The following is a 25,229-nucleotide window of genomic DNA, read 5'->3' on the forward strand; positions in this document are numbered from 1 at the left end:
TAAAGGGATGGTTGAGTGGAAAAAGACAGAGTGGTAATCAATGGACACTGCTCTTTGTGCACTAATGTTATTAGTGGAGTCCCCCAGGGTTCAGAGTTTGGTCCATTGTTGTTTTCTGTATTTATTAATGATATTTCCCCTCAGGGGCTCTCATCTGGTGAGTATGAGCTAGGCACACCCAGGGTCTTGAGTTGGATATCCTCATTCTTCTCTTTCTTGGTGATTCCCCTCTCTCTCTCTCTCTCTCTCTCTCTCTCTCTCTCTCTCTCTCTCTCTCTCTCTCTCTCTCTCTCAGGTTAACTTGGAAATTTCTTTTAGCTAGTGCAGCATAAGCCTTCCTTGAACTATATGGCTAGTAATAATAATAATAAATAATAATATTGATGAAGGTATACCAGGCTTAATATCTAAGTATGCAGATGATACAGAGGTTGGCAGGGTTGTTAATACACTACTGCAACAGGATCTAGAAAAGTTGAGCAGATGTGCTGAGAGGTGGCAACTGAAGTTTAACATTGACAAAAGTAAAGTACTGCATATGGGTAGCAGTAACCCCAGAGTAATGTATCAACTGTGTGGTACTATACTCAGGGTGATAGAGAATGAAAAGGACCCAAAACCAGACAAGTTATTTAATGATGCAATTTGTTACCATTTTTAGCACATTCAAATTTTTTTCTTAAATTAATTGAATTTTTTTTTATTAATAAAAGTGAAAAGTAAATATAGTTGTCTCCTATAGTTATAATCTTAGTAATTAATTACTAAGATTATAGTTTATAGAAAATTCAATGAAACTCTATAGTTTTACATTTCTAATTTAGCCAATTAGTTTGTAATTACACTGTATAATATTTATCATATATAAATATATATGATATATATATATAATATCAATCCAAACTAATTGGGACCAGGGGTAATTTGGACTTCCAAACTACCCCTGATCAAAAAAGAAACTTATCAAATCTCATATACTCTTTTTTTTTTAATTCTCTTTTCTCTATATACACGTATCTCTTTACAAGTGATACCACACATTCTCCAGTCTTATATAATAACACATGCATTGACTGTCTGGAGCTAACAGTACTGCATTAAAAGGCACCTCCGTAGCCAGGTGGGAAGGAGCAGCAGTGCGTAGCACACGCTTCTTGATTAGACCGGGATTCGAGCCCGTCACCACCAAATACGGAGGATGCGGAAAGGTCACGGAATGACCACCGCATATCGGGGAGCAATATGGCCTTAGTTGCTAATGCTCCTAAAAATCAAATAACAAACAACAACAACAACAAACTACATTAAAAATACATTTAACCTATGAATTTGTTTTTTTTTCATACAAACTGTATGGAAAAAAGTAACAACTGCCAGATATCTATTTGTCTGATTTTAATAAAATTTGGAATGGCTCAACAAATATTTTTAAAAGGCCCAAATATAAAATTTCATGAAAATCCGTCCACTAGGAATTGAGTTGTTAAATGTGGGCAGATAGAAGGCCATGGTGAGGACAAGGGGCACTTATGTATATACAATAGAGGGTCGATAATCCAAACTAATTGGGACCATGGATAATTTGGACTTCCAAACTACCCCTGATCAAAAAAGAAACTTATCAAAATTACTGTTCTGGAGACTAAAAAAAAAGTTTAGAAATAAAAACACTAAGTTGTACTTACGTATTTTTATTCATAGTAACAAAAGAAATGGAACTTTCAACCACAATAACATATATGTATAGGCCTTTAATGAAAATAATTACTTATTTTTTGCTGCACCATTTTCGAACTATTCTTTCTTTGCTGCCAGATCTCTCTCTTTTCAGCAAGAGTAGAAGAGTTGGACAACATTCAGTTTATTAATCGTTTATCAATTCAGCATCCAGTTTGTTTGTCAATTTTCCCGTATCATTTAATTTTGTTAATTGGTAAGGTAATAAAAGTATAAAATTGTGCTTTACATCTTCATTTTTATAGCCTGTGGATAATATTCCTCAGATTTTTGTTTATTAGAATTGCCTTTTAATAGAATCAAAACTCAATTCACAAAAGTCAGCACAATAACAGGTGCTTACTGTAATTATTTTATGACACCAGCATAAAAAAAAATAAATGCTGACTCGTTCGGATTATTAACATTCAGATTTTTTATGCTCTACTGTAAGTGCAAATGTGCCTAAAAATAACAGAAGCTATAAAAACTTCATATGACCTCAGCAAGGTTGCATTACTATATATATAAAGACTTTTTGCTGCTTAAGCAAACTTCACAGTGTTCGCAGATAAAGGTAGATAAAGTTTCTGTGTGCTAAGACCAAAAGTTGCATATACCTAACCAAAATGAATTAGGATGAATTTTCTGATTGATCTTAATTTGGTACCAAAATACAGCTAATATCTTTTTACTACTATATAATCCAATTATTTCTCACCTCATCTGAATCCTTTTCTTTTGCTTCTTTTTTAAAGTTTTGTAAATAGCATAATTCTACTTGTTGTTCATGAATTTGTTCTTGGAATTTAGCTTTCTCTTCTAATAACTGCCTTACTCGTGTCTTTGTTTCCTGAATGTGGTGATGTAGCGCTTGATTTACATGTGTCAGTCTATCAATTTGTTCTTGTAGCTGAAAAATGAAATAATTTTTCTTTTTATTAAAACTGAAAATATATATATATATATATATATATATATATATATATATATATATATATATTTCCAAGTATAACAAAGCAAATATTAAATGTTATAATAAATATAAATATTATAATAAATATTAAGTAGTAACATAACCAATTAATGCCATCTAGGACGATTAAACATTACATCGGTCTGTATGAATATGAGTTAAGTTAATAATGGTAAGAGTTTTTTAAAGGTAAAATATGATATACTAGCTTATCAGGTAAACCATAAACCATGGCGGGTACCCAACATGACCTGGAAAAAATCAATCTATGCCATGACATAAGCAATAAATTATAAACATATATAAAAATACCATTAAAATGTTAGTTATGGCAATAAGATACATTGCAAGGGACTTTTTCGAGGGCTAACCCTTACAATGTATCAACCATAATTAACGAGCTATCCGTTTCTGTAGTCATCGTCCAGCATAACTATGTCCTAATATACGTAAAATAGTATTAAGTTAGAGCCAAATGTATAAATTTTGTAGTAGTTAGAGCCAAAAGTATAAAATTTGTAGTAAGTTAGAGCCAAATGGTAGTAATAAAATTTGTTAATTAATCCCAAATTTAGCAGTAAACTGGCAAGATGACTGTTAGCCCGACGGATAGCCAAAATATTAAATTAAATTAAAATTATAGAAAGAGCTACAATTATTGTTAGGCATATGTGCGTAATTGATAGTAAATGCTGCCACAGTAGTCTAATCAAAAATAATAAAAATAATAACAGTGTGAGCTATAGCTAACAAAGGCGAACGGAAAAAGGTATAAGAATAGATATAGTACCTCAATCCCCCTCGAATACTCTAATAGTTCATGAGGTATGAAAAAATAGGGATAAGAAAGTGAAAGTTAAACAGCAAAGAAAAAGCAAAATAATTAACATAGGATGTAACCTTATAGTAAGGTATCCTGGTTAGAATGATTTAAGATTAAAATTAGAATGCTTACCACCGTATGGCCAAGGTACTAGAAAACCACATGTATTGGCGCGTGTATCATATATAACTACCGATCGCAGCCCCCCCCTTGGAAATGTAATAGTTAAGTTAAGTGATAAAATAAGTATAATTACATACAGCGCCCTCTGCTGTTATCTAATATACTGTATAGTATTACACATAGAAAAGCCGTCAAATAAGTATCTCTCGAAGTAATAATAGAAGTTTACAGAATAAGTTCCTACCCATGGAGCAAATATAGGTACAAGTTTTTAATGCGAGTAAGCTATATGTAACTTACTCCATGGGCAGTGCCTACTATTTACATAATTACATATCCAACGAAATTTATCTAAGCCAAAGAAACACCTACGAAAATTTTACAAAGGCTATGTTATATTAGCGCCTGTTTAGGACTTTATCTATAATACTCTGTGCGTTAAGGTTATAATTCCCCTTGTTGTTTGCTATCAATATAGCTCTATACATATATCTTGTAATTATGTGGTGTGGGAAGTAATTTTCTAAAAGCTTGGATCTGAATTCAATGAGTGTATCTATAATATAATCTGTCTGGTTACATATGTGTATTCTTCTGATGCTTTGCGCGATTAGGGTATTGCGATGTATCCTTTTTGAGATATTCGAGTTCCAGTTAGTGAGGTCAATAGTATTAAAATGAAAATATTTGGGTTTATCATACAGTTTAGTGTGTACAGTATTGTTATCTATCCTTATATCCAAGTCAAGGAAGGTAGCAGATTTGGAATTATTAGTGTTGGTGCGTTCTAATGTTAATTCAGGCGGATAATATTTGATTGCTTCCATATGGAAGTCAGGCATATTAAAAACTATCAAATCGTCAATATATCTGTATAGAACCATATTTTGTTTAAAATTATATTCGAAGTGGTGTAGGTATAAATTTGCCACAATGCATGAGCTACATGCGCCCATCGGTATCCCTATATGTTGCCTATAAAGATTACTGCCATTAAATATATAGTTATTGAAGATGCAAAGGTTGAAAAGGTCATCCCAGTAGTGTTTCTCACAGGGTAAGATATTTTTGTATTTATCATAATAATGGCCGAACACAGTTTTTAGGCTGTTATGTGGGATGCTAGTAAACAAGTTATTAAAGTCGAACGTATTGATATGTTCTATCATATTGATGCCTGTGTTGCTATTGATGTAATTCAATACCCGTCTATTACTGAGAATAATATTTGAATGACCTATGCTATCAAAAATAATTTGAAGTAAATTAACTAGTTTGCGATGCGGAATCTTAGCGTAGCTACCCCTACATGAAGTTATAAATCTAAAACCTGTCGGATTTTTATGAAACTTAGGTATACAGTATATGTATGGGTATGTAGTTGTATGGTTGGTAAGTTTTAATTTTTTATGCCAAGCACGTATTTTCTTAGTAATAGCGTTACGTTTATCCGTTACTATTTTGTATGTGCTACTGTTGTTAAGTTCATTTAGTAATGCTGTAGTGTAAAATTTTTTACATATGATGCTGTAGTTATTAGAGGCTTTATCAATAGTAGTAATTATAAACTTATTTTGTATCAGTTTAAGCTTACGCTTAATTGCATCTATATTAAAAATCTTAGTAGGTGGTAGTTTCTTGCTTGCGGACTTTATCTGTTTCTTGATGGCCTGAAAGGTGAGTGTAAGCCACTTGTGGAAGGCTTCCAAGGATATGTTATATTTGTAGGATAACTTTAGGCAGAACTTCATTATATCTGAATGTAGTTGTTTAATGATGGCATAGGTATTAATATCGGTATTTGGTCGAAATTTAAAACCAAATGATAGAATCTCACGTAGCTCAGGATAGTCTATAATGCTCAAATCGCCTGTGATAATGTGTTTATGGTGTGCGTCCACATATGTCTGATATTGCGGTAAATGGCAATAGCAATCCGCCTCAATATCACTATTGACGAGGTTAGTAGCTGCTTTTTTATAGTTACAGACCAAAAGTCCAAACGGTTTATTATAGCTGAATCTGGTACGTAACAGTGCATTGGTAATAGGTAAATCACTTATATATACGTTAATGATTTTATCTAGGCAGACATAATCGAATAATGCGTGGCTGAATTTAATGTTTATATATTCATATGTAACCTTAGTTTTTTTATTACTAAAAATAAATTTAATTATGTCTTTAATCAGGAGGTTAAGGTGTAAGTTATTATGTCTATAGTTAGAGTTGATGGTGTCAAGGGCTCGGATTTTACTATGTTTCAACCCGAATATAAAATCATGAATCTGTTTGACATGTATAATTGGTTTGTCCCAATACATTAACATGTCATTAAAATCGTCAGTTATATTTGGTGTGCGGGCTTTTTTATTGTATGTTTTGGTTATTCTGTTAGATTTGGGTCTTTTCACTATTTGAAACAGGCTATATATACAAGTATCGTTCATAGTATTGCTAGTGTAGCAATTTCCATTAAATTTATTATTAAGACCATAAGGATACAGTGTTTTATATTTTAATATATTGATATTTTCGGATTCTAGCCTGGTATTGTGGTTACTTTCTATAGCTAATATAGTAATAGAAGTATTGCTAAAGCTGTGTAGTTGAAAGTGCTGTAGTTCGATGTCTTTAATATTAACGAAGTTTTTAATGTGGGATCTATGCACGTTAATTCTAATGTGTAGCTCCCCTCCAGTTTGTCCTATGTATTTAGCTTCACATAAGTTGCAATTAATGAGGTACACCATCCCACTGGCATGGCAAAAAACTGGAGCGTCGAGGTTATTAGTAATATGATACTTGCTCATGTTAGGACAGGTCTGACAAAGTGTATTGTTACAACTATTAAATTTTAGATAGCTGCTATTATGTTTATTGCAAGTTACTACGTCTGTAGTATCAGGAGCATCGCAGGCAATATCGGTAAGCGCCACATTATTATTTGCTATCTCGGTAAGATCATTAGGATAGCATGCTATGTTAGTAGGAGCCTCAGCATTGGCACTGAATAGATTCAATTGGACAGCAGCATTAGATGCTGAATGGCTAGTAGAAGAACTTGTCGGATCACCCAGAGCCCCAGTGATATCCGCGGTACAGTTTATTCTACACGACCGACGTAGCATTATGTTATTCTTATTTGTGTAGAAACTCATGATCGTATAAATATAAGATGTGCGCATACATATAAAATTCTCCAGTAAACGTCAGAAGACCCAAACAGGGAAAAAGGCTGTCTGAGAGGCCAACATTACAGACTGTATTTAATACTAAGAAGTGTTAACGGATGTATATGTGTAGCTATGTAGGAAAATTCCTGGTAGACGAGTCACAACTCAGGTAATCCCCTTTGTAATCCCCATTTACGCACATATGCCTAACAATAATTGTAGCTCTTTCTATAATTTTAATTTAATTTAATATTTTGGCTATCCGTCGGGCTAACAGTCATCTTGCCAGTTTACTGCTAAATTTGGGATTAATTAACAAATTTTATTACTACCATTTGGCTCTAACTTACTACAAATTTTATACTTTTGGCTCTAACTACTACAAAATTTATACATTTGGCTCTAACTTAATACTATTTTACGTATATTAGGACATAGTTATGCTGGACGATGACTACAGAAACGGATAGCTCGTTAATTATGGTTGATACATTGTAAGGGTTAGCCCTCGAAAAAGTCCCTTGCAATGTATCTTATTGCCATAACTAACATTTTAATGGTATTTTTATATATGTTTATAATTTATTGCTTATGTCATGGCATAGATTGATTTTTTTCAGGTCACGTTGGGTACCCGCCATGGTTTATGGTTTACCTGATAAGCTAGTATATCATATTTTACCTTTAAAAAACTCTTACCATTATTAACTATATATATATATATATATACATATATATATATATATATATAAAATAAATAATATAAAATATATAAATAAAAATGTATAAAATGTTTAAGAATAATTCCATTTCAGTTGATTTTGGATTCTAACAGTATATGAAGTATATGTATTGGTTTTTAAGTAAAATGATCTATATATAGTCTTTTACAACATTACATTAACACTGCAAGGCATGGTAAGAGATAATCACTACAGATACTTGTATGGCAAATTACTGAAAAAAGTTTATTTTGGCATAAAATCATGGTAATACTTACGTGTTCAATATCATGAGATGTCTCTCGAATTTTCTTATCTTTGGCCTGCAATTCATAACTCTGTTTCGTTAAAGTTTCAGTCAAATGACTCATCATCTCATCATCAGCTTCTTGGTAATAGTCTGATAAAAAATGTCAAGTTTATGGCAAAATCTTTCAACAATAATACACTTTAAGTGAAATATAAATATGTTTAAAATTATTCCTTTTAAGGCCCACTAAAATCATCAAATTAAGATCTTGATAGATTATCCGCTTTTTTTAGGCCATAATCTTTATGCTGAAAAGTAAACCGTCAAAGTCCACTCTCTTATTAAGTTTGAAATAACAGTTACATAGAAAAAAAAATAATAATAATAAATATATATAATAATAAATTATATATATATATATATATATATATATCAAAGAGCATGTGCTACCAACAATAGCACATGCTCTTTGAGTAGACTGGGGTGTTCATGCCCCTGGCTGCCCTGACTGCGAAATTTACTGTATTTTCCTCCCAAGGGAGGAAAAAAGTGAAATTTTGTTTAATTTGTATGTCCAATGTGTTTATCCAAATTTTATAGTCTTGATTTTAATTATTTATTCTCATAAACGGTTTTCCATTGTTAATTATTTTAATTATTCCGACACAATGTCATCTCACACTCATGGTTTGTTTGTTTGTTATTTGGTTTTTAGGAGCATTAGCAACTAAGGCCACATTGCTCTGGGAATATGCGGTGGTCATTCGCTTGACCTTTCCGCATCCTCTGTATTTGATGGTGATGGGCTTGAACCCCGGTCTAATCAAGAAGCGTGCTACGCACTGCTGCTCCTTCCCACCTGGCTACGGAGACGCCCACACTCATGGTTTTCTCGAGTTGGTTTGATGTGTTTCGGGGTTGGGTTGGGGCTCTCGATTCTGTTGTGCGTCAGATCGGTCATGTCTCTATGAGTGAAAGAATTCATTAAAATCATTTTATCCATTTACATTTGGAAAGTATTGACTGGAAGCATTCTACGCAAAAGATGGGAGTAATCTTACTCTTTTAAAAATATTGTTACAACATAGATATTATTGAGCCTTGTATCTCCGTGTTTTTACTAATCTGATTGCATTAATAAAAAAAAATTAAATAATAACATACGATTCAGAACTGTAAAAGGAAAATAATACTTAAAAAGAACAAAGTCTGATAATAATACAATCAGAGTAATGAAAATATCAGATTAACTATATAAAGATTTCCAGAAATGGAAGTAAGAATCTTTTTTAAGTTTTCTGTTTGATGAAAAGATGGTCAAACAAAGATTCACTCTGTTAAAGTACTGAGAAGCTAAATGATTTGTATGAAATTTGTCCATTACAAATGATGGAAAGTGTCTAAGAGTTCTTGGAGAGCAATTAAAGTTGATTTTTTTTTTAAAAGCTGAAGACAATCATAGTGGACATAGTGTTGTGGGTCAAGTGGCACTGGTGGAATCCTAACAACTCCATCAGCTGAGGACAAGCTGATGATAATCAGTGTAGCCAGAGATAATTTTATTCAAACAGCTGAAGTAGTAGCAGTAGTAGTGGCATGTGATGCAAGAAAGCAAGCATATGAGCTTATGCAGCATCAGCCAAAAAAAAAAAAAAAAAAAAAAAAAAATTACAAAACAAACCCCTCTAAATATTTGTCCAGTTTCTCCTTAAATTTATTTAACCTATCAACTTCCACAACGACAGATGGAAGTTTGTTCCAGCAATTAATAACCCGCTGGCTAAAGGCAAATTTCTGCACATCTATTCTACATCTGTCCTTTCTCAATTTCAATTTATGCCCCCTTAGGTTTGTAATCTGAACAAGTGGATCCCTTCAGAATTCAGCATGCTCAACCCATTCAAGGCCTTATACACCTCAATCAGATCACAGTGCAGGTGCCTAGTCTCCAGCTGCTGCAATTTGCAGAATTTAAGCCTCTCCTGGGAAGAGGATCCCTTCATTCCCCTCACCAATCTTGTTGCTCTTCTCTGTACATGCTCAAGCAAATCTACATCCTTCCTAAAATGAGGCCTCCAGACCTGCACGCAGTACTCAAGGCATGGCCTGACCATTGCCTTATACAGAGGAACAATCACCTCCTTTTCCCTGCTAACAAAATTCCAGTATATCATTGACAACACCCCATGACCTGCCCTGGCAGCCTGTCTACAGTGCTCAGAAAACTTCATATCTGCCTGCACAATTACTCCCAGGTCTTTTTCATTTTCTACCTCCTTAAGTGTAGTACCACACAGTTGGTACGTTTCTCTGGGGTTACTTCTACCCATATACAGTACTTTGCATTTGTCAATGTTAAACTTCAGTTGCTACTTCTCAGCCCATCTGCCCAAATGTTCTAGATCCTGTTGCAGTAACACACTGCCATTACTGTCATTAACAACCCTGCCAACCTTTGTATCATCTGCAAACTTCGATACTAAGCCTGATATACCTTCATCAATATCATTGATAAATATACAAAACAACAGTGGACCCAACACCGAACCCTGTGGGACTCCACTAATAACATTAGTCCACGAAGAGCAGCACCCATTGATTACCACCCTCTGTCTTCTCCCAATCAACCATCCTTTTATCCATTGTAGCAACTTACCCTTAATACCATTCTGCTCCAATTTGTACAGTAGTCTTCCATGTGCAACAGTGTCAAAAGCTTTCCTGAAATCCAAGTATATGATATCAAAATTATTTTTTGCATCCAGTTCCTTTGTAACCACATCATAATAACCAATCAAATTTGTCAGACAAGACTTTCCCTTAACAAACCCATGCTGTGTCTGAATTATTTCTGCTGTCTTGTATAGATGATCCTGCAATGCATCTTTAACCAGTGACTCCATTATTTTACCCTGCCTTTTAGTTAAACTAACTGGTCTGTAATTACTCGTGTCACCCTTCGATCCCCCTTTGTGAATTGGGGAGACATTTGCACATCTCCAGTCCGTGGGGACCTCCCCTGAGTCCAAGGATGCTCTCATAATTATGGCTACGGGTTTGCTTACTTCCTTTGCCGCCTCCTTTAATATAACTGGATAGATCCCATCTACCCCAGGTGCCTTTCTTATGTTTAACTTTCTCAATTTCTCCTCTAAGGGGAGGACAACAATTTCTCCTCCACTTTGTTCTCAGTTATTACAAAATCATTAAGCACCCTGTTACAATTTGATAACCTTGTGGCATTTTCAAACCTTAACTCCTCATGTGTGAATGTAGATGCAAAATACTCATTCAGTTTGTTTGCTATCTGAACAGAATCATCAACAGTCAAACCATCAATATCTAGTGGACCAATCAGATTCATCCCCTTCCTTTTAGAGTTTATATAAGTAAAGAAATCCTTGCTGTTTTTCTTAGCATCCTTTGCCAAAAATTTCATGTAATCTGCCTTCGCCTGCCTAACCTCCTTTGTGACTGGATTACTTTGTGTCGCCTGATAATTTATATGCATCCCATGCATTTTTCTTGGATAGTCTGTTGATGTTTTAAAGGCAGTAAATGAAAATAGCCACACCAGTCACCATAAGCTTCAGTAAAATAGTTTGAGACTTATAGCAGATAAATCTGGGAAAATTGGATCGTAGACCTTCAAAACATTTTGCAACATAAAAAAAAAAAATCATTCATTTTGTATGACACTGAATCACTGTCAAAACTATGATACTGTCAAGTTTACTGATATGGCAGGGGGAGATTTTTTGGTATGGTCGTTAAAAATTATGTGTGGGGAGACAGAATTTGTAATTTCACTTCTGCATTCAATACTGATTCAGAGTGCAATACTTAGTAGTGCAGTGTATTTTTCAACTGCTGAAATGATTATTGCACCATCTATTCCTCATATTAAAAAATATTGGACAACCCTATATCAGAGGCAGGCTTTGTATCTGCAACTCTTATTTTTTTTTAACAAGCATGTTGCCTACTGAACCAATCTGGCAGCATGGGTTCACATTTTTTGGCTTAAATGCTGATAGCTATCATTCTATGGAGATTAGAGATCAGAGCTACTGCATCACCTATTAAAAATAATTCAAAGATAATTTACAACAATATTTTCTGATTATTTAGTAAGCAACAAAAAGTATACTTATTTTATTATGCAATTGAAAGTTCTCCATGAATTCATATCAGTAAAATTAAAATTTTATCTCTGATCATCATTAAATTGCTATACTCACCTGAGATTGTCAAGTATAGAATACATATATAATACAAAGTAGTAACCCTGAATACCTAGGCAATGAGGGATAACTTTCGAAGAAAAAAAAAAAAAAAAACCTGGAACTTTCAAAAATCAAGCATGTGCTGTGTCCTAAAGATGCTGGATTTATAAGGTTCTACTGTATTTAGATTTCAGTAAAGCTTTTGATACTGTTCCACATGAATAACTGTTGTATTGTATAAATTTGAGCAAAGTGGCATTATGAACAAGTTACTATTATGTATAAAGAGATGGTTAAATGGTAAGAGAAAGAGTAGTTATAAATGTCCATGAAGTAGCTTTCAGTCCCCGAGTGATTTTAATATTTATTAACGATGTTGATGTAGATATTTCAAGTTTGGTGTCTGAGTTATTGATGATGCAAAGATGGACAGGGTGGTTAATATCAATAATCAGGGTATGCTACCTTCACAAAGATCCAAATAAACTAGGCTCTATTACAGCTTTAGATGTACCATAAATTTAGTTTGTATTGGACCATAAACAAAGTTCTAAGAGCATGAGTAGAAATTAAAATTTTGTCTTATAATTCAAGTAGCAACCATCTATAATTACAAGTCTGTTTTATATGCTAATGGATGTGAAGTACTCCACAGACTTCACAAACCAAGACCAAAACCCACAATTTGTCAAGTATAGAACAGTGTAGATAGGCTGCTGTGGAAGTTCATGGAGCTCTGTCAATGATATATGGAGACTTTGCAAAAGAGACAATGAGGTAATTAATCTATTATAAAAGACAATGGCTAGGCCTCATCTTGAGTGTTGCAATAGAGGTTTGGAGACCCCTATATTAGGAAATATGCAAACCTGTTGGAGAGAGTACAGAGACTTATAGTGTTCAAATTCTGTTACTTGTGTCTAGAAATCAGGCATCTGCAGGGTAACCTGATCAAGGTGTTTAAGGTCTTAAAAGGGCTGAGTAAAAATTATGAGTGCATCTTTACATTTAATCACGTGTCTTACGTAAGGAGGCATAGATAATTAGAAAATAGATGTCCAACAATTTTCCTTTAATCAAAGACTAATTAACCGTTGGAATGTTTTGAATATTTTTGTTGAGACTGGAAGCTTATCTAAATTTAAGAAGGAATCAACCAAATATTTGAAAGAACTGGATAAATGAGTAACTGGCTAATGCTATATATGTTTGCTTACTTGCATAATTTTGTAATGTTAATACTGGCCTATATACCCCATAAAATATATTTTTTTTTTTTTTTTTCATTTAGGTAAAAGAGTTAAAAAATATATAGTTTATAGTAAATTCACTTTCTTTTAATTGATTTACATTCCTATTATGTAGAACAGGCATGTTTTACAAACAGATATGCATATTTAGAGTTTAATTCTTGAAACTTTCTATAATCTAAATTATTAAATTCTCTGGAGAAAAATATAATTTTTAACTGCCCATATTATATTTAAACAAAGGCAATTAAAAGTATATATTCATTAACAAATTTATAAAGCATATGATTTCTTTATTCTAAATAAACTGAGTTTTGTAAAGGGTGTTTCAAAAATGATAGTCAATAATTTAAAGGTGAAAAGTACAAACTAAAATAAGCAAAAAAGTCCCAGTGAACCTCAGGCTGCAAATTAACTGTTTTCGAGATAATGCATATTTTCTGTTAAGATCTACCACTGACTATGGGAGCACTAGTTTAGCAAAAAAGCTGTGAATCCTTTGCTAAGGGTGGTTTTATTATAAGATAATACATTTTTAATTTTTGGTTTCAACACCACAGGATTTTACAGACGTTACATATTACAGGATGTTCTTTCTAATACCCTTTCCTCAACATCAGGTGTTATGCTTCTGGGCCTACCTGCTCGTACTACATGTGCAAAGCGCCCATGTTCTCTAAGGCGTTAATGTACCCTGATGAATGTGCGCCTGTTGGGCTGTCTTTGGCAGGGAAATGCTTCTTGGTACAAACGTGCAGCCTCGAGTGCACTGCTGTTGGCTTTACCATATATGAAGTGCATATCTGCATACTCTTCGTTGCTGTAACCTCTTTTCATGTTGACTGTCCTTTGATGAGTACTAGTATGCCTGCTACGTCTCAGAGCATTGAGAGAAGGGAAACGGAGAGAATGAGCATAACCTAAACAAACAAGTCAGTGGTGGATCACAACTCTGTACAGTTCACTTTGTCAGTGGTGGATCCCAACTAGAAATGTGCAATATCTCAGAAATTATTCACTTAAGGACCCATGTTTACTAGGGTTTTTTTGCATATTGTAGTCTGTACAGTTCACCTTTAAATTACTGGCCATCATGTTTGAAACACCCTGTATATCTGAAATAAAAATAAATTTTAAATGAGTATTAGCAAAGAAATTTTTTCTTTTATAGCTAAAGCAGGTAGTTGAAGTTCACACTTACAAAAGAAAACAATTGAATGTATTCTTCTATTTTAATATAAAGGTTGGGTTTAAGGATAGATCATTATGAAGTGTTCATCCACAATATTAATTATAAATATAATTAAAATTTAAAATGGTGACATAACTGACAAATACGAGATTAACAGTTCTTTACTGTCAGCAGAACTACAGCAAAAATAAAAATAAAACTAGATTTAAATGTGACTAAAGCTGCTTTCTGCTGAAAATAATAAATTTATACTTCAATCTTTTGATTTAGTTCACTTTTATCATACCTTTTTCTTTTCTCATAAACATAATTTAATTTGTAATTTGATATCTCAGTATTCATACTCTTAGAGTGTAACTTAGCATTTACATGGGTGACTGACCATGCAGCAAAGACTCAATTTGCAACAAGTCATCAACCCCTGTTAATATTATCCTTAGTATGCATCTTTCCTAGATAATGGATGACACATATATATATTTTTTTGTTTGTTTTCCTTTGTTTTATGTGTTCTAAATTTATGATTTCACTAATTACAGATCCATGTAATAATCTTTCTCCTTATAAAAAGTTGTCTTTAGTCCATTTATAATAAACCAAATCTGATAGGGCCTTATACAAAATTTTTTTTAACTTCAATTTTTTAAACTTTTTTTTTAAACTTCAAATTAAAATTATACATATACAGTACAAGGTGTGACCAGTAATGAAACTAAGCTCAATCACATATGTGTTTGTCCTTAGTTTCATTATTGGCCAAACTTTAATAGCCTAAATATTTTTAATATCTTATTACAGTAAACTTTAAAATCTAGCACCCTCAGGGATTGAGAGGTACTGGATTTGAAAATTTTCCAGATTTCAGAGAGGTATACCTGGGGGTGGAGTAGTTTTGGAGAATCGTATTCTAGTGAATATTAAGTACTACAAATAGAATTTATTTATTTTGTAAACATTTATAACAAATATTCTGTCCTTTCATCTATTTTTGCAAGCAGGATTTCAACTACATGGATAATGCAATATCCTTATTAATTCTCACAGCATAATAGGCTTACCTTTGTAATGAGTTGCACTAATGTTACACTAGTTTCAACAGATAGCATAAGCTATATTACAATTTTGAAAATTCTGATATCCTATACTACATGACAGCTCATATCATACAACTTCTCTACAACAGATCATTTACTAGCTAATAAGGGACCAGTTAGGGCTGAAACACACTATCACACAGCAGCCTCATCTTTTACAAATGGCCAGTTAACCTCTCAGTGTGCCACTTGTTTGAAAGTAGTGTAATACCAGGACAACTTGTTTCTAAGACAAGTTTGTTCTGCTGTGAGAATTAAGACCATCATATTATTATCTATGCAGTTTAAATCCTGCTAGCTGCAAAAACAGATTAAAGGACGATACAGTCTCACAAGCATCTTATAAAGAAAGAAATGTCACTTTTTTTGCATAGATTCTTAGACAAATGTGATCTCATCAATAGGAGTACCAGATAACTTTCTTAATATTCCAGATTGTAATATATTGCATTTTTTTTTTATGATGTCCTTGATTTTAAAGGAGCCAGATTTTACTGTTTTAATTTAGAAGATATACTAAAATTATTTAAGGTATAAAAATTGGATCAGTAATGAAACTAAATGCATATATATTATACATGAGCAGGTAATGCACAATTGGAAAACTATGGCATTAGCACTATGTTATTGGTATCATTTTGGTATTTCGTTATTATCATGAGTTTAGTGTTTCATAATTAATGTATAGATCTTAAAAAACATATGTATATATGTTTTTTGCTTACTAAGAAGACAGCCTTCAATAAAGATCTTAAATGTGAATTTTGATCCATTACTATACCTGATATTAAACCTCATAAACAGCATAATAAATTCAAAGATATTGATATTTTATTACAGAAAACTAATAAAAGCTCTCCTTGAATAAAAAAAAATATATTTGCTTAGAAAAAAAATGCTTAAGTTGCATCTTTCATATGCTATTAGCTTTGAATATTTAATTTCATATTATTCATATTTCAACACTGTTGCTTGTTTATGTTAATTTATTGATAATAAACAATATTTCTGCTATTCTTGTTTCATGAATTATGCAAACTAGATTTTCTAAAACTTTTCAAAAGTCTATTTTGTTTAATTACTTTTAAAATTAATTATTATGATGTCTCTTACTTACACCCAGAACTGTCATATCTGCTGTTGTTGTTGTTGTTTGGTTTTTAGGAGCATTAGCAACTAAGGCCATATTGCTCAGGGAATATGCGGTGGTCATTCCCTGACCTTTCCGCATCCTCCGTATTTGGTGGTGACGGGCTTGAACCCCGGTCTAATCAAGAAGCGTGTGCTACGCACTGCTGCTCCTTCCCACCTGGCTATGGAGGCGCCCTGTCATATCCAATAAATATCACAGCTATTTCATTTCCTCAATCATTAAAATAAAATTTAAGAAAAAAAATGGTGATAATTCTCATGTTTTCATGGAAATATTTAAGTCATTATCCATAAAGTTTTCAAAACTCAAAAACATTATATATATACACACATAGCATATATGTAGTAGTTTTGGATTTTCTAATCTCCCTGTTTACATCTTTCATAAATGCTGATAATAATATGACAGAGCAGTAATGTCTTTTCAGCTACATAATAGACAATGATTTAAAACTTGGAAGATTTCCAAAAACAAAAGTAATAATAAAAGTAAAATTCAAATATAACTTGTTTGCCATTATTCATATTACCAGTGGAATGGCAAATCTGATACTGAAAGATATATATTCTTAATATAAACAAAACTAAAAGGAGTTCAAGAAAGGTACTTACACTGAAAAATTAAAGAATAAAAACAATAAATAAAACTAAAATTCAGATGCTATGAAGAAGCTTTTCATTACAGCAACAACAAAAAAAAAACAAAAAAAAAAACTAACCCATAGAACAAATTAGAAATTCATTACTGACCACATCATTACTATGCCTATAAAATAAATTTTTCATTATATTCTATTTATTTGCCATAAAGTAGTATATATAAAGACATGGTAAAAAAAATTATTAAAAAAATAAAAAAGTAGTTTTAAATGTAGTAGTAGTGGCATGTGATGCAAGAAAGCAAGTGTATGAGCTTATGCAGCATCAGCCGGGGGGGGGGGGGGGGTCACACAACCATTCCCTCTAAATGTTTGTCCAGTTCCTCCTTAAATTTATTTAACCTATCAACTTCCACAACAACAGATGAAAGTTTGTTCCAGCAATTAACCACTCGCTGGCTAAAGGCAAATTTACGCACATCTATTCTACATCTGTCTTTCCTTAATCTGAATTTATGCCCCCTTAGGTTCGTAATCTGAACAAGTGGAAGAATCCCATCAGAATTCGGCGTGCTCAACCCATTCAAGGCTTTATACACCTCAATCAGATCACAGGTGCCTAGTCTTCGGTCACTGCAATTTGCAGAACTTAAGCCTCTCTTGGTAAGAGGATCCCTCCATTTCCCTCACCAATCTTGTTGCCCTTCTCTGTATACGCTCAAGCAAATCTACATCCTTCCCAAAATGAGACCTCCAGACCTGTACGCAGTACTCAAGGCATGGCTTGACCATTGCCTTATACAGAGGGACAATCACCTCCTTTTCCCTGCTAGCAAAATTCCTATATATCATTGACAAAACCCCATGACCTGCCCTGACAGCCTGTCTGCATTGCTCAGAAAACTTCATATCTGACTGCACAATTACTCCCAGGTCTTTTTCATTTTCTACCACATCATAATAACCAAATGTTGTGACTTTTAACCCCTTCCCATTTTTGAAGTAGAGGAGAAAAGATTAAATATGAACCAAAATAACTACAGCCATGTAAATAAGCTATAAACTTATTATTTACAATGCTACTTAAAGATGGCTTTTCTGACTAAAGTCTGAAAAAGTTATATCATTGATTTAGCAAATATAGTAATATATTTTTTTTTTTTTAACACAAATGTTTTTTTTTTTCATTATTTCCAAAATATTCATAAAACTCTGTAACCAGATTAACAAGTTCAGCTTCATTAAAAAAGTGAACTTTCTTAGAATATTTATATGAAGAACAGAATTATAAAATAGTCATTCAAGTTACAAATTCACAGAACCTCTTTTACCAAGAGGCGATGACTGTCTCAAATGTTTTTTTTTTTTTTTTTTTGTTGTTTTTAACCTTCCATCATATACACTCAAATGTGCTCACATAGCATCTGTCAGACACCCCATAAACAAATTTAATTATAAAATATTTCTAACTTTTCAATATCAATAGCAGCAAACATGAGGTATATAAAGGCTTTTCTATTCATCACATTAATTATTTTGATATATATTAAAAAAAAAAAAAAAAAAAAGGTTCCTGGTTCCTTTGCTTTACAGAAAAGGAACTGGGAAATATGCTCTACCAATTTAACATTCAAGTAAACCACAAAACCTTAACCAGTAGATTGATTTAATCAGCAAATAATGACTTGTATGTTTACAGCAATAAGTATATTTGTTCATCTTTGTATAAATTTTATTTTTCTGATACTGCTTTACAGCTTCACTGGAAAACTGTTATGCTAATTCAAGTATATAAGGGGGAGAAAATGTGCTAAATAACAGACAAGACAGTCACATGCAAGTTATTCTACTGGGGGTTTTCCATTTGAAAATAGGCATTTATGTTATTGCCTATTGCACCAAAACATCCAGAGGGGTTCAGTCATAATGATGACTTTATAGCTTCTTATTTCTATATACATATTTATATTTCACAAAGCACAATTTCACTTTACAGGGGACCACTCAGGCAGAAATCCTCCCAGAAAAGGACATTCATTACTTTTGATCTGAAACCTATAGAGGATGGGTTTATCCAGACAGATGTGTTTATTATGTCAGCTGACATAATAAACACAACTGTTTACATAAACTGGACACTCGCTTTCCAAATATTTCTAAATGTTTCATAACCTGCAGAACTGTGCTAGTATGTTTGCTATAAGGAGTGAAGTTCTTTGGTAGTAGTGTAGATTTTTAAGGTTAGAGATCGACAACTACTACTAAATTTCTTTTTTCAATTTAAATAGCACTCAACTTTACATTGTGATAAGGGTGAAAGTTCTGTACTTTAAGAGCAGGAGAGACCAAACTATGGTATGCACGGCACACATACTATAAGTGCCATACTTTTAGGGACACAGAGACATGCATTCACACACTGTTGTTTGTTATTTGGTTTTTAGGAGCATTAGCAACTAAGGCCACATTACTCTGGGGATATGCGGTGGTCATTCCCTGACTTTCCGCATCCTCTGTATTTGGTGGTCAAGGGCTCAAACCCCCGGTCTAATCAAGAAGCATGTGCTATGCACTGCTGCTCCTGCCCACGTGGCTATGGAGGCACTCCAGAGACATGCCACTTGTTACTGACATGCCTCCCAATCAATTTTCAAATTGGTTGCAAAAAATTATACAAGTGAATTGAAAAATCAGAAATGCAACTAAACATACAGTTTAAATTCTTCTTTACTGTCAGAAATTAAGACTTGGATTTCAATGTGAGTGGAACTTACAATTATATTTACCACCTTTCAGAGTTAATTTAGCACAGGTAAGAAGGGGTATTATGACTCCTTATAATATGGCTGGGTGAAATGGGAAGGGTTTTTTTTTTGGCTGATATTGTATAAGCTTGCTTTCTTGCATTGTATCCTTCTACTAATGCTAATATCAATTCTGTAAGGATGAACATTTACATGTTAACCTATATTAAATTTATTTTATAAATGTAAAATTGTTTTAATTTTTTTTATTACAAGCACTTAGCCTAAAATTCCTTTACACAGTTAGAAAAAACATTTGGTGGCACCACTAGGTGCACACAGTGCACTTCCAACATAATGTGGCATACCACAGGAAAAGGTTGACCAACCCTGTTTAGACTATTGCTATATTGGTAAATGTATGTTTTGAAAATAACATCCTTATGGTACCTTTGTCCACATAGAAGTTACTGTGGGGCGGGTGGAATTCCTTTTGAAATATATATACATACCAACCACATTATAAACATCTAAATACAGGACAGAATCTTTTTCAAATGATTATAATATTACTTGCAGAAGAAAAGAAATTACTGAAAATTATTCTTACACAGCATTATAATTATGGCAATGGTTTCTTAAAACTTTTTTTAATAACTATGGCTGTTATGAATACAGGAACACCCCGACTTACGTAATACTCGACTTAAGTTCGACTTTACATAAGTTTTTGCTGGCCAGAGCAAACTAAAAAAAAATCGTGGAAACGTATTTTGCATTCAGTAGGAATAAATGGAGGTATCGTGAAAATATCGTAATGTGAACCCAATAACACATTTTTTTTTATGTAATTCGTTCCAAGTACAGTAGTTGGAAGTTGAAAATTTCACTATATTACTAAGCTATTTATCTCTCTAAAAGGTCATTTTTATAATGGAAATTGCACTACCCTTTCATCGTTATCATATGTTCCCATTATAAGAATCAATTTTGAATGCCTTTATGATATTTTTCTAAAGCACGTTTCTAGAGGTCATGACCAAAAAACAAAAACAATTTGCATTTTTGGGTTTATTGGGCTTTTCTGTTAGTGCATCTAATTATAAACGGGTAGTTATTGTTATTTGGTTTTTAGGAGCATTAGCAACTAAGGCCATATTGCTCCGGGATATGCAGTGGTCATTCCCTGACCTTTCCGCATTCTCCGTATTTGGTGGTGAAGGGTATAAACGGGTAGTAAACTCGATCTTATTGCATTTGCGATAATCAAGATAACTGGAATTCTGTGGGTTTTTACATTACGGTGTTATGGTGAAATGTGTTCCCCTTCACTGAAATCTTTAATCATATAAAAAACAAATTTTCAGAAACTTCTCTTCATTCCTATTTACGTATTACAATGGTCAAGGGAAAGCGACCAACAAAAAGTGCAAGTGATGGAAGTGCCAGGAAATGAAACAAAAGTGATTTAGAAATGAAGATGAAAATGATTAAGAAGTACAAAGCAGGACAAAGTTTGTAATCTATTGCAAGGGAATTAGGTCTTGCTGCTTCAACAGTTAATACTATTTACAATGGGTGGTTTAATAAGTTCAAGCATCGCGCTGGTTTCCACAACGTTAAAGTATGGAGTGAAGTTGCTAGTGATGATTCTGCAACTGCAGAGAAATTTTGTGATGTGTTGGAAAAAATTATTGATGAAGGCGGCTATTCAACAGAGCAATTTTTTAACGTTGACGAGACTGCTCTGTATTAGAAAAAAAAAAAATGCCTGATTGAACATACATTGCCAAAGAGGAAAATACAATGCCAGGTTTCAAGGCATCAAAAGATAGGGCCACGCTCTTGCTTGGGACTAATGCAGTGGGAGATTACAAATTAAAACCATTGCTTGTGTACCATTCTGGAAATCCTTGTGCATTGCATTTAAAGGCATCAATAAAGCCACCCTACCCATGCATTTCCGATCAAACCAGAGAGCATGGATAACAATATCTCTTTGAGGATTGGTTTAAATACTGCTTCATTCCTGAAGTTGAAAAATATTGTAAAGACAACAACGTTCTTTTCAAGCTTTTGCTTCTATTAGATAATGCTCCTGGACATCCTATGCATCTAGATGATTTCAATTCGAACATGAGTCATATTTCTACAGCCAAACACGACTTCACTCATCCAACCTATGGATCAGGGTGTTATTTCGAATTTAAAAGCAAACTATTTATGCACCAAATTTACTCAGGCATTGTCTGCAGTAGACGATGAGAAAAATTTTATGTTAAAAGACATTTGGAAATCTTACAATATTTACCATGCCATCTTAAACATTAATAAGGCCTGGGCAGAAATTACTAAAAGTTGTTTAAATGGCGCATGGAAGAAAATATGTCCACGGCATGTAAAAGGCTTCAAAGGATTTGAAAAAGACGAATCATATGAAGAGGTTACAGATAAGATTGTAAAGGTTGCAAAGCTACTTCAGTTGGAGTAACTCTGCAACCTTTACAATTGATGCCAAAGACGTGGAGGAGTTAAGAGGAAGAAGAGAAGGAAGAAAATGCTGATGAAGCTAAAGATGAACCAAATGAGGAGCCAACACAGAGAGATGGCAATGGCATTTCGTGAAATTGCGCAATGGTGGTGTTTGAGAAGATGGATCCTGACAGCGAACGATTCTTAAAAGTTAACAGAGGGATGAATGATATACCTGCTTGCTAGAAAGAAATCTACGATGAAAAGAAAAAAGCCACCATCCAGTCATCCATTAATGTGTTCTTTCATAAGATTGAGCCGCCGACCCCTTCTAAATCACCACAGCCCTCAATCTCGGCATTCTTACCAGCTGAAGACGTCGATTTTGGCAGCGATGCTCGAGAGATAAAACTTACTGACATTATGCCAGTCTCCTCTCTTTATTTGTAATTTTATAATTTTGAAATTTTTTTTTAAATTGCACGCTTTTGTAATTTTTCCTGTGCATGAGATAAAAAATTGAATAAAAACAAATAATTTCACATGTTCGTCAAACATTTCTTTTTTGATTCAATCAATTCAGCGAGCACAGCTGCGAGTGCTGCACAAGCATGGGGGAAATTCCGACTTGCATAGCGTTCCACGGAACGCAACCCTTACATAAGTCAGAGAGTTCCTGTATACGATATCAAAATTATTTTTGGCATTCAGTTCCTTTGTGACCACATCATAGTATTCCTATGGTGTGATGATAAACACGTAGCCACATTAATAACTGCTATTTCTGCATGCAAAAATATCAGAGATGTCCAGAAAAACAACAACATGAAATATCCTAAAGTATCATTGGAAATATGGCCTGTTATGTTCCACATAATAAAGATCTGCTGATACCAGATACCCAAAATCATATGATAAAGGAAGGAACAATGAATATAGTAAGGGTTCTTGTGTTTCAGACTTTGCTGGAGCATCCACTTCAACGAATTTGGACTACCGACCAGAAAATTATAATAATTACACTTAATTAAGCAGGAGGAGTTGAATGATTCAGTTTGTGATTTAAAAACTTATCTAAAGTTTAAATCACAAACTTAAACTTATCTATGTGCAAAAATTTACTTGAGCCAGAGAGTAATTGAAAAAATTTTCAGACAGAGAATAATTGATTGTTGAAACAGAACTCCTTGGTTCTAGGTTACAATAATGTCGTTACTTGAAGCAGGAACTAAAATTACAATATGTGTACTGTATATTATATGTTCATATGTGTCAAATATATATGCATTATATGCACATATGTGTCAAACATACGTACATTACGTTTGATTAACGGATTTTAAAATGAATAAGACTCATTTTTAAGATAGCATATCTATTATTGTATGATATTCAAAATTAGTCATTCGTTAAGTTACTAAAATCTGCAAATTTTTCTCCGAGGGAAAAAAGAAAAATTTAGATAAGCTGGGTAGGGTTTTATTTATTTTTTTGTATAAGCAGAATTTTTAAATTAAATATGTATCAATGTATTGAAGCGTTCATTTCTTCCAATGACATTCCAAAAATATGCTTCAAATCAAAAACATTTTTTAATTTCATATTGATTTACAAATTATTCAAAGCAAGTAATCAGAGCACTTTATAAAGTAATAAGCCCAAGTTATCAAGGTTGACTCATGCAATAAATCCTGCAATAAATTTCATCCTGCAATAAATTTCAGTAGGTTTCACTGATTACACAATTCCTTTAGAAATTGTCAAGCTCTTTGGCTTTTAATATATAAATTAAGATTAAAAACACACAACTTTCCAAGGTGAGTGCAGTTCCATTAAATAAGAGATCTAATCATGTTAATGAAAATGGAAGCTAGAAAGAGGAGAGATATTAAGGTTCATGAAAAAAGAAATGACAGACAACTGATCCCTGAATTTAAGACTCTCAGATACCAGTGTTTAGATATTGCAAAGTATCTTTATACAAATATCCTTTGCTTTGCAAATCAACAGGCTGTCACTATTTTACAACTGTTAATATAATTAATTAGGTCTAATAAGTCCTCAGAACTAAAAACACATTATGCTTAAATCATAAGCATGTGGATTATAAATTTAACTGCAAAGGTCAACCACAAAACCAACATAAAATGCATTATTATGCAAAAATTGATGATAATCTTGTGCCAGATTACTGATCAGAGTCTGTTGGAAACACTGGCACCATTTGCTGGCATTACTTGGAAACAGGTGATTTTCGAGATGGCAGTACCCTTGCAGTCACACACAAAGGTAATCTGAATTTTGAATAAAGAAGGAACAAAATCTATTGAAATTTATTGCAGGATGTTGACTCAGTATGGTGAACCACCATACTGAGTCAACAGTAAGTCTACGAATGAGTAAATAAGTTTAAGAATGATAGTGAAAGTGTTCAGGATTCTTGACCTTGAATCTTGGAGAGCACACTGTGTCATGACACCAGAAGTCATAGCAGCAGTTGAGCTCATATGCGGAAACTGTCATATTACCACATACTATTGAAGAAATTGCCACAGTGTGCAAGATTAGCATTGGTTTGACCCATACCACCATTAGCAAGAAGTCACACTTTTGTAAAGCATGCTCAATGAATTCCTTGGTGTTTAGCATCAGAAGTGAAAAAACTGAATTAACATGTGTTCCATGCATCTTGAACAGGACAGTATTGAATTCAA

At 33.2% G+C, this 25,229-nt stretch overlaps 1 protein-coding gene across 1 annotated transcript in view; it reads right to left on the minus strand.

The window, feature by feature from the left end:
• Positions 1-25,229, minus strand: part of LOC150088973 (RILP-like protein 1) — a 44,555-nt gene that overhangs the window by 13,677 nt on the left and 5,649 nt on the right. Inside the window, exons 3-4 of the mRNA XM_090370978.1 lie at positions 7,815-7,936; positions 2,438-2,629 (exon numbers count right to left, since the gene is read on the minus strand). Coding sequence (XP_090227104.1) covers positions 2,438-2,629; positions 7,815-7,936 — 314 coding nt within the window. The remainder of the gene's footprint in view (positions 1-2,437; positions 2,630-7,814; positions 7,937-25,229) is intronic.

The sequence above is a fragment of the Mastigoproctus giganteus genome, chromosome 3 (assembly GCF_048544385.1).
Source record: "Mastigoproctus giganteus isolate SK-2022 chromosome 3, ASM4854438v1, whole genome shotgun sequence".
In the NCBI taxonomy this organism is placed as follows: Eukaryota; Metazoa; Arthropoda; class Arachnida; order Uropygi; family Thelyphonidae; genus Mastigoproctus; species Mastigoproctus giganteus.